Source organism: Nicotiana tabacum, chromosome 6 (assembly GCF_000715075.1).
Source record: "Nicotiana tabacum cultivar K326 chromosome 6, ASM71507v2, whole genome shotgun sequence".
NCBI classification, from domain to species: Eukaryota; Viridiplantae; Streptophyta; class Magnoliopsida; order Solanales; family Solanaceae; genus Nicotiana; species Nicotiana tabacum.
In genome coordinates, this window is record NC_134085.1 from 64,414,299 (window position 1) to 64,424,405 (window position 10,107).

Below are 10,107 nucleotides of genomic sequence, written 5' to 3' on the forward strand. Positions count from 1 at the left end.
AATAAAGTGAAAAAAAAATTCAAGTAATAATAGTATTTGAACATTAGAGTTGTGTTTGGACATGACTATAATTTTAGGTTAGTTTTTGAAGTTTTGTGAGTGATATAAGTGAAAATTTTGAAAAACTACTTCTTGGAGTTTTTCAAATTTTAAAAAAATTCCAAAATGCATCTTCAAGTGAAAATTTAAAATTTTATGACCAAACACTAATTTCGAAAAAGAAGTGGAAAATTTTTTATGTCCAAAGAGGCTCTTAGTGAGAAGTTTTTATAACCACACAAATACTCTAGACCTTTTTTGACTTGTTTAGGACCACAAATTCCAAAAGTCATCATTTATTTTAAAATTTCTTGCCCAGTCAAAACATTAACATTTCTGATAATTTTCGTAAGGTCGTGATCATTGTTACACAAAATAATATTTTTGTTATGGTGGATGTCTACTCTTCTTCCATGATTTTCATCTCAAATGCTTAACGACTTATTCAATGACATATCAATGACATATTCCATGACATATTTTCTTCACTTTTTATGCATATATAAAGGCCTTGTAATAGATAGGAAAATACAAACAATTGAAGAAGAAAATCTCTTCCTTTTCTCTATCTTTATTTTTGTTCATGTTTTACTAAATTGCTTTTATTTCTTGTTCATGTTTTACTAAATTATTTTTATTTTATAACACGTTATCAGCACGAAGTCTCTAACCTCAAGGTTGAACTCCACTTCTTACGAGGTATATCTCTATGATTTACTGTCAAAATTATCAAGCCTAATAATTCTTTAGTTTTTTTTCCAGATATACATATGAGTATATTCCGCCAAATGAATACTAGTTCCTTTATTTATTTTCTTTCTTGTGATGTTTCATCATAATATAAACTTGAACATCATTTTTTTTATTCATGAATATAGTACTGACAAAGATCGATGAACAAAAGTGTAAATCTTTTGGAAAATAGAAATAATCCTTCTAACACAATGGAAAACGGAAATAATCATGAATCTCATGACGTTATAGTAAATATTCCTAGTAATAATCTCATAGCTAAGAGGAGCTAATAAAATTTCATTATCCAGTACATTGGGAACAATAGACGTATAGACGAATATAACATTATCATTCATTTGGATTGGTATTTATCACCTAAATATCATACAGAATCAGAAGAGTTTAGTGTAATCATTTCTTTACGCTATTATCCTAATAATTTCTAATTATTTATCTTCTTTGATAGTCTTCACTATGTCTTTACGCTGAATTTGTCATCATAGTTGTGTATGTTGGTGACTTGAATATCATTGGCACTTCGAAAAAGGTTGTAGAGTGTTTGAAGAAAGAATTTGAAATGAAATATTTTGGTAAGACAAAATTTTGTCTTGGCCTCCAAATTGAGCATGTACCAAATGGAATTTTTGTCCATCAATCAACATACACTGAAAAGGTTTTAAAGCGATTTTACATGGATAATGCACATCCATTGAGTACCGCAATGGTTGTGAGATCGCTTGACATAAATAAAGATCCATTTCGGCCTCAAGAAAATGATGAAGAGCTCGTTGGTGATGAAACTCCATATCTTAGTGCAATTGGGGCACTGATGTATCTTGCCAACAATACTCGACCAGATATTGCTTTTGCAGTGAGCTTATTAGCAAGATTCAGCTCCTCTCCAACAAGAAGACATTGGAATGGTGTTAAGCATATATTTAGATATCTTCGGGGAACCATAGATATGGGATTGTTTTATTCTAATGAATTCAAGTCAGAAATGATTGGCTATGCCGATGCAGGTTATTTGTCTGATCCACATAAAGCCCGATCTCAAACAGACTATTTGTTTACATATGGAGGTACTGCTATATCATGGCGTTCAATGAAACAAACAATAGTTTCCACATCTTCAAATCATGCTGAGATAATAGCCATTCATGAGGCTAGTCAGGAATGTGTTTGGTTAAGATCAATGACTCAGCATATTCAGGAAATGTGTGGTTTTCTTATGAAAACAGATAATCCAACTACACTATATGAAGACAATGCTGCATGCATTGCTCAACTGAAAGGAGGATACATCAAAGGAGACAAAACAAAGCACATTTTACCAAAGTTTTTTTACGCATGATCTTCAACAAATGGTGAAATTAATGTTCAACAAATTCGTTCATATGAAAATTTGGTTGATCTGTTCACTAAGGCATTACCAACCTCAACATTTGAGAAGTTGAGACAGAAGATTGGAATACGCCGTCTTCAGGAAATAAATTGATGTTTTCATGAGGGGGAGTAAGATACACGATGTATTCTTTTTCCCTTAGCCTAGGTTTTGTCCCACTTGGTTTTACTGGTAAGGTTTTTAACGAGGTAGCAAATAAAGCGTATTACAGATATGTGTACTCTTTTTCCTTCACTAAGATTTTTTTCCTACAGGGTTTTTCCTTAGTAAGGTTTTAACGAGGCACATTGTCTATGAACATCAAAGGGGGAGTGTTATGATAAATATCACATTATGGTGGATGTCTACTCTTCTTCCATGATTTTCATCTCAAATGCTTAATGACATATTCAATGACATATTTTGTATGTTCAATGACATATTTCATGACATATTTTCTTTACTTTTTATGCCTATATAAAGGCCTTGTAATAGATAGGAAAATACAAACAATTGAAGAAGAAAATCTCTTCCTTTTCTCTGTCTTTATTTTTGTTCATGTTTTACTAAATTGATTTTATTTCTTGTTCATGTTTTACTAAATTGCTTTTATTTTATAACAATTTTCTATATATTCGTTAGCTTCCGAAGCCCAATTTTATGTCTTATCCCTAGAATAAAGAACATTTTACATTGCCGTTCAATATCGTTAATTATGCTAGCTTTTTGACTCTGTTGACTTGCAATAGTTCCTGAAAATAACTTTCCCCTTCGAGTCAATTCGAATTATTGGGTCAGTAAAGTAGTTTCTTTTCCAACAGATTGAATTGAACACCCTTGGATCTAAGTTTTTCCGGCAATTACATACATCAACATGGTAGCTGGAGCAAAGCCTAAATACGACGTGTTTTTAAGTTTTAGAGGAGAAGACACCCGCAAAAACTTTGTTAGTCATCTATACCGTGCTTTAACAAAGAAAGGAGTTCACACTTTCAGAGATGATCGGAGCGTAGAGAAGGGAAAAACAATCAAAGATGAACTAATCGGTGCTATTGAAGAGTCACGACTGGCCGTTATCGTGTTCTCGGCGAATTATGCGTCGTCCAGATGGTGTTTGGAGGAACTCGTTAAGATCATCGAATGCAAGATCCAGAAAAAGCAAACTGTTATACCCATCTGCTATGGTATTAACGAATCAGAAAAGTGCAGCGTAGTTGATGGTTTTGCTGAAGCTTTTGCCAAACGTGAAGCATATTCTACGGATGGTTACTTTGATGAAGAGAGACTGAAAAGTTGGAGGAAAGCTCTAACTGAAGCAATAGATTCAGGCTGGGATGTCAACAAGTGTGTGGAACAGTACTATCGGTGAGTTTCAACTCTCTCAAGTTTAATTGTAGTAATTTCTTTGTCACTCAGTTGTATATACACTAAGTAGAAGTGGTAAGTAAAAGAAATTTAGCGGGGATGAGGGAAGAGGGAGATAGTGTTGAATGTATATATAGGAATTTCATTCCATTAATGGCTTTTAACGTTACACTAAACCAAACTAATGAGTCGCTAAAAGAAGGTGAAGAGCTCACTTAAATTATAACTGAATTAATGAAAGAAACAAGTTTACTCTATCTTATAATTTGTGCCTGTGCATAAAATTAATCTTGCAGGGGTCATGCATGCATATACTGTTTAACCTTTTGTTTTTATGGGAAAAGTTTGTTTTCTTTTAATCATACTAGCAAATCAAATTTAATTCATTAATTTAGGCAATTTATCAACTGATGGATGAGTTGAATTGGAATTAATTCATTAATATTTTTAGGAACGAAGCGGAATGTATAGAGCAGATAGTGAAGGAGATCGTTAGCAAGCTAAGATCGGAAGAAGTGGCCGGAGAAGTACGTCAAAAGGATGTGGAATTCGGAAGTAAATTCCTGTCGGAGAGAGTCATTGGCTTCACTCGTTCAGCAGCATCTCCTTTCCCATTGTGTGTGCCCGTATTTTTTTTTTGTGACCATTTATAGTATTTAAAAAAGTGATCAAACTTTCTAGTCCAAATATAAAGATATAAAAGTCGACGATCGACCAATGGTTGGAGTACTTGGTGCGACTTTTTCTTTATTTGTGGGGTGGGGACGGTGAACCACTTGAGCACTCTAATGTGCTTTCTGACTATTGTTAGTGGGCACGATAGACCACTTCACTACTCTTTATGCTTTGTTGACTGCAAATATTATTACTCTTATTTAGTACTGTAGTTTAGTATATAGTATTAGATTAGAAATATCTCCAAAATCGTATATAAGGCTCTTGAGTAGATAGCTACCTAATATAGTAATGTACTCCTAATTTCTATTGTATGTTAGGATTAGGATGGTTTAACTATTGTATTAGTAATGTACTCCAAATTTCTACTGTATGTTTGATGGTTTAACTATTATATATTTGAGTAGGAACTGGAACAATGCAGTGATAAATTGACTAGCCAAGTCCCTACATTCCTTGGCATTCTCTCTTTTTACTTCAAACCCCCCACCACCCACCCCCACCACCCCCACCCCGCATCTGTAGCACTGTAAACTGTAAAGTTTCAACCTTGCTAAAAAAGTTTCTCCACCTTAAGGAGTAGAATGTCAAAATCAGTGGATCGTATTTGTACGTTGTTGACAAATTTAACTCGATTATTCATCAACGGAGGTTTAGGTATAGAGGAGCAGAAATGAGAGAAGAAGAATTAGAGGTGAAGATAAAAAATGAACGTTGCTTTTTCATTTCACACTATACGTGTTAATATACAATTACAGTCTAATAATACAACTAAGTAACAGCTGTCATTCTTTAACCTACTAACTTCTTAACAATAATTAACCATCTTGCTAACTACCTAGCAGCAGTGTAACTAACAACTGCAACCATAGTTAGTTAACTCAAGTTACTCCTATTTTATCACTCCCCCTCAAGCTGGTAGGTGCAAAAACATTAAGCACCCTCAATTTGGATACTAGATACTCATGTTGTGATATCAGAAGTGCCTTGGTCAATATGTCTGCTTGTTGCTCTTTAGAACTAACATGATGTGTTTTGATTAATTCTTGTTGAATCTTCTATCTCATAAAGTGGCAATCAATCTCTATATGCTTTGTCCTCTCATGGTACACTGGATTTGCTGCAATTTGTTGCGCTGCCTTATTATCACAGAACAATTCAATCGGTTTCTTCACATCTGCTCATAGCTCCTTGAACAATCCAGGCACCTATATTAGTTCTGCTACAATCCCTACCATGCTTCTGTATTCAGCTTCTGCTGAACTTCTTGATACTGTGTTTTACTTCTTTGATTTACAGGAGAGTCTCCATACTTTACTAGAAAACTAGTAACTGATTTCCTTGTATTAGGACATGATGCCCAATCAACATCACAATAGGCACTCGAAACATTTGCCTTTCTGCTACTCATCAGTATGCCAACTCCAGGCTCTCTCTTGATGTACCTTACAACTCTTAAGGCTGCTTCCCAATGTCTTCTCTTAGGTTGCTGCATGAATTGGCTAAGGGTTTGAACTGCAAAAGCTATATCTAGTCTGTTTAATGTCATGTACAATAGTTTCCCAATGCGTCTCTGATATTTCCCTTTATCTTCCAATGCATCATCATCTTGCACCCCTGTAATGTCATCTAGTTTTTTGCTAGTAAACTTCTGGTTGTATTCAAGTGGAGTCCAAGCAGTCTTTGCAGCATTTAATCCTAGATCACCAATTAGTTCTAAGGCATACTTCCTCTGGTTCATCAGAAAACCTTTGGTGGATCTACATAATTCAATTCCCAAAAAGTATTTTAACTCTCCAATATCCTTCATTTTGAATGTTTTGTTCAGTTGATCCTTAGTAGCTTCTATCAATTTCAGACTATTCCCAGTGATCAACATGTCATCCACAAAAACCAGAATGACAACAACGTTGTTATCCTGTTTTTGAGTAAACAAGGAATGATCCAGACTGCTTTGAGTAAACCCATGTGCCAGTAGAGCTTCATTCAACTTAACACTCTATTGCATGCTTGCTTGCTTCAATCCATAAAGGGATTTGGCATGCCTGCATACAAGATGCTCCCACTAGCTTGTAAAACCCTTAGGTAGTTGCATTTATATTTCATCATGAAGATCTCCTTGTAAAAAGGCATTGTACACATTAATTTGGTGGATGTGCCAACCTTCCGCTGCAGCTATAGACACCACTGATCTCTGAGTTGCTATTTTAACCACTGGTGAGAATATTTTAGTATAGTCAAGGCCTTCTTGCTGGTTGTATCCTTTGGCAACCAATCGTGCTTTAAACCTCTCAATATCTCCATTGGCTTTATACTTCACCTTGAATACCCATTTGCAACCAATGAGAATTTTTTCTTTTAGGCAAAGGTACCAATTCCCAAGTTTTGTTCTCCTCTAGAGCTGAAATTTCAGTCTTCATAGCCTCTACCCATCTAGGGTCTGCAGAAGCTTCCTTGAAGGATCTTGGTTCAGCTACAGAAGTAAGGGCAGTGAGAAAATATTTATAGGCAGGACTAATGTTGGTATAGTCAACTGAATTCTGGATAGGATATGATACATGTGAAGCAAAATTGGTGGCTGGTGTGACAAAATCCTTTAACCAACCAAGAGCCTTTTTTGTTCGAACTAACTTTCTTAATTCTGCTGACTCAGTTGATGGCATGGTATCTGGAAAGAAGATTTCCTCATGTGCAGATTTAATCACAGATGAATCCTCCATCACTGCTCATGTGTCTGGTTCAGAAGTAGGTGGGATATCTATAACGATAGGTATATCTACTTCATGATCAACTCCAGCTGATGGAACTGGTGAAGCATCATTCTCCAATTGAACAATCTCTAGATCATCTAAACCAGCTTCTCCTTCCATGTCATCCATAGCTTGATCAAGCAATATTGGACAATTTAAACTATCATCAGCAAGCAATGGTGAAGGTCTGCCCTTTTTGAACTTGAAGGGAAATATAGTTTCTCTAAAGCTAACACCTCGGTTGATGAAGAAGGTGTGAGAGGCTATATCATACAAAATATATCCTTTTGTAGAATCTGAATATCCTATCATGATAGCTACAATTGCTCTAGCAGCAAATTTATCATGATTGTTCAGCGTCTTTGCAAAACACAAGCATCCTATTGTTCTCAGATGTTGCAGATTAGGTTTCCATTTGTGAAAAACTTCATAAGGTGACTTCCCTTGTAAAGCCACAAATGGCATTCTATTTATCAGGTAAGCTATTGCTATGACATAATGTCCCCAAAATTTTAAGGAAATTGCTCCCTGAAATCTAATTGTCGTGGCTATCTCCAGGATATGTTTATGTTTTCTTTTAGCCACCCCATTTTGCTGTGGGGTGTGCACACAAGTTCTCTGATGTATGATCCCCAAACTCTGAAATATCTGAGAGCAATTTGCATTAACAAACTCTCCGCCATTGTCTGATCTAATCAATTTCATAGATTTCCCAAACTGTGTTTGTATCATATTGAAGAAATTCCTTAAAATTATATCTACATCATTTTCAAACTCGAGCAGATATAACCAAGTAATTCTAGAATGATCATATACAATTGTTAGAAAAAATTTATTCCCATAGTAAGTTTGGACATTGTAGGGGCCCATTCATCAATGTGTAGCAAGTGAAAAACTTTAGAAGCTCTACTTGTGCTATTACTGCAAGGCAATCTAACATGTCTTGCTAATGGACATATTACACAGTTTTCAATTGTTTTTCTACACTGTTCTTGAGATAGTCCCAACATTTGTTTTATTGCTCCAACTGCTGCATGCCCCAACCTTCTATGTCAAAGATCAATATCTACCTTCTCCTTCACTGCAGCCAAGCCTTTATTTTCAACAGTGGTCCTTTTAGTATAAATCTGAGGGAAAAAGTAGAGATCACCTCTTTCTCTACCAATCCCCCTGACCTTCCCACTATAAAGGTTCCGGAACATGCAAAAATGTGGGAAGAAGGTGACTGAGCATTGTAACGCCTTTGTGAGCTTAGAGAACAGACAACAAATGTGTGTGTGTGTGTGTGTATATATATATATATATATATATATATATATATATATATATATATATATATATATATATATATATATATGACATTGTCTAAAGTGTCTATGCCATTGAAACTACATGAACCAATGTGTGTTACAGTAGTTGTTCCTTCATTTGGTAATTGTACCTTTTATTGTTCATGAGGTTCTAATTTAGTTTTGTTTTCTAGCATATTTAGGTCTGAGATCATATGGTTTGTGGCTCTAGAGTCAACAATCCAATCCTTCTTCTGCAAATCTACTGAAAAAATATTATCATTACCTGCCATATTTGCTGAGACTTCATCAATACCTGCCATGTTAGTTGATGATTCACTAGTGTTGTCTTGTTTGAGTAGCTTTAGGATCTGAGAGTACTGTTCAGGTGTGAAATAAGGCCTTAGCAATTGTTCTGCCCCATTCATCACCATGGCTTTGTCTTTCCTCCTTTGCATCATGTTTTCTGCCATTACCAACAAGAACATTATGAGCTGCAACGAAATTTTGCTTCTTCTTATACTTGAAATCACCAGGGTATCCTATGATTTTGTAACAACCTTCACGAGTGTGGCATTTTAGTTTGCAGTAGTCACAGTACACATTGTAGTTCCTCTTAAGCTTCTGAGTAAAACCTCATTTTGCCATGATAAGTGTTGTAATATCTGCATTATCTGTTACAAATACAATGTTTGTCATATTTCTTTGGCTCTCCCTTTCCTTAAGCATAAAGTGTGCTTTGTTAATGGTAGGCACATGTACCATCATAAGTAGCTGCCTTCTAGCTTGTTCATATGACTCATTGAGTCCCATTAGAAATTGTAGAAGCTTTTGACGCTCTATAAACTGAACAAATTCACGAGAATTGGCAGTTTCACGACCAGAAATTGGTGTCAAACTATCAAATTCTGCCCAAAGCACTCTCAATTTTTAGAAATAGGTTGAAATTGAGCTAGTGCCCTGCATAGCAGTGGCAATTTCTTTGTGGATCTGAAAAATCCTAGAACAATCCACCTTATTAAAACGTTCCTTCAGTTCATCCCAAACCGCATTAACATTTGATGAATACACCATTCCACTCAATAATTCTGGTGAAACATAATTCATCAACCAAGACAAAATAATTGCATTACAATTCTCCCACAGATTAACGAGATTCGTACCGTAATTCTCCCTTTTACATGTGCCATCAATGAACCCTAGCTTATTCCAACCTAGGATTGCAATGCTCATTGCCCGGCTTCACACGGAGTAATTTTCCGGTCCTTTCAATTGCAAAGAGATCAATATAGCTCTTGAATTATCATTTGAATTCAGGAAAAGTGGATGATTGTGACCTAATTTCTCTGGTTCGGTGTTATCAAGAGTCGCCATCGTCGAGCTTCCAAATTAGCTTTGAGAAAACAAAATTAAGGATGATAAGACCACACTAATGATTGTGTGGCTCTGATACCATATCAAAATCAGTGGATCGTATTTGTGTTGTTGACGAATTTAGCTCGAGCATTCATCAATGTAGGTTTAGGTATAGAGGAGCAGAAATGAGAGAAGAAGAATTAGAGGTAAGATGAAAAATGAACGCTGATTTTTCATTCCAAACTGTATATGTTAATATACAATTAGAGTCTAATAATACAACTAAGTGCTAGTTGTCATTCTCTAACTAACCTACTAACTTCTTTTAACAATAATTAACCACCTTGCTAACAACAACAGTGTAACTAACAACTGCAACCACAGTTAACAACCTCAGGTTACTCCTATTTCATCATACAATCCTACCATTTTCGCAGGATCTCAAAACTAAATTACAGTTTTTGTACGAAAATACCATTTTATATGTTTATTTATTTTAGGTATGTTTTATGAA

At 35.2% G+C, this 10,107-nt stretch overlaps 3 protein-coding genes across 3 annotated transcripts; 2 read left to right on the forward strand and 1 right to left on the reverse strand.

Annotated features, from left to right (window-relative positions):
• Positions 1 to 1,603: 1,603 nt before the first annotated feature.
• LOC142181861 (secreted RxLR effector protein 161-like) lies at positions 1,604 to 2,128 on the forward strand. Its single transcript, XM_075255483.1, has one exon. The coding sequence runs from the start codon at positions 1,604 to 1,606 to the stop codon at positions 2,126 to 2,128; it is 525 nt and encodes a 174-aa protein (XP_075111584.1).
• Positions 2,129 to 2,684: 556 nt separating this feature from the next.
• On the forward strand, positions 2,685 to 4,589 carry LOC107802051 (toll/interleukin-1 receptor-like protein). The gene is made up of 2 exons (XM_016625490.2): positions 2,685 to 3,523; positions 3,975 to 4,589. Exons 1-2 carry the CDS (start codon positions 3,033 to 3,035, stop codon positions 4,174 to 4,176), a joined length of 693 nt encoding a protein of 230 aa, XP_016480976.1. The 5' UTR covers positions 2,685 to 3,032; the 3' UTR covers positions 4,177 to 4,589.
• Positions 4,590 to 8,873: 4,284 nt separating this feature from the next.
• LOC142181862 (uncharacterized) lies at positions 8,874 to 9,470 on the reverse strand. Its single transcript, XM_075255484.1, has 2 exons — positions 9,263 to 9,470; positions 8,874 to 9,145 (listed from the first exon to the last, which is right to left on the reverse strand). Exons 1-2 carry the CDS (start codon positions 9,468 to 9,470, stop codon positions 8,874 to 8,876), a joined length of 480 nt encoding a protein of 159 aa, XP_075111585.1.
• Positions 9,471 to 10,107: the final 637 nt, after the last annotated feature.

Excerpts from the sequence above, each read along its gene's own strand:
- LOC142181861 (XM_075255483.1), top strand. The coding sequence starts at position 1,604 with ATGTATCTTGCCAACAATACTCGACCAGATATTGCTTTTGCAGTGAGC.
- LOC107802051 (XM_016625490.2), top strand. The coding sequence starts at position 3,033 with ATGGTAGCTGGAGCAAAGCCTAAATACGACGTGTTTTTAAGTTTTAGA. Across the intron at positions 3,524-3,974 it reads TGTGTGGAACAGTACTATCG|GAACGAAGCGGAATGTATAG; the intron begins GTGAGTTTCAAC and ends TAATATTTTTAG.
- LOC142181862 (XM_075255484.1), bottom strand. The coding sequence starts at position 9,470 with ATGAGCATTGCAATCCTAGGTTGGAATAAGCTAGGGTTCATTGATGGC. Across the intron at positions 9,146-9,262 it reads TTGGGATGAACTGAAGGAAC|AATTTGATAGTTTGACACCA; the intron begins GTTTTAATAAGG and ends TGCTTTGGGCAG.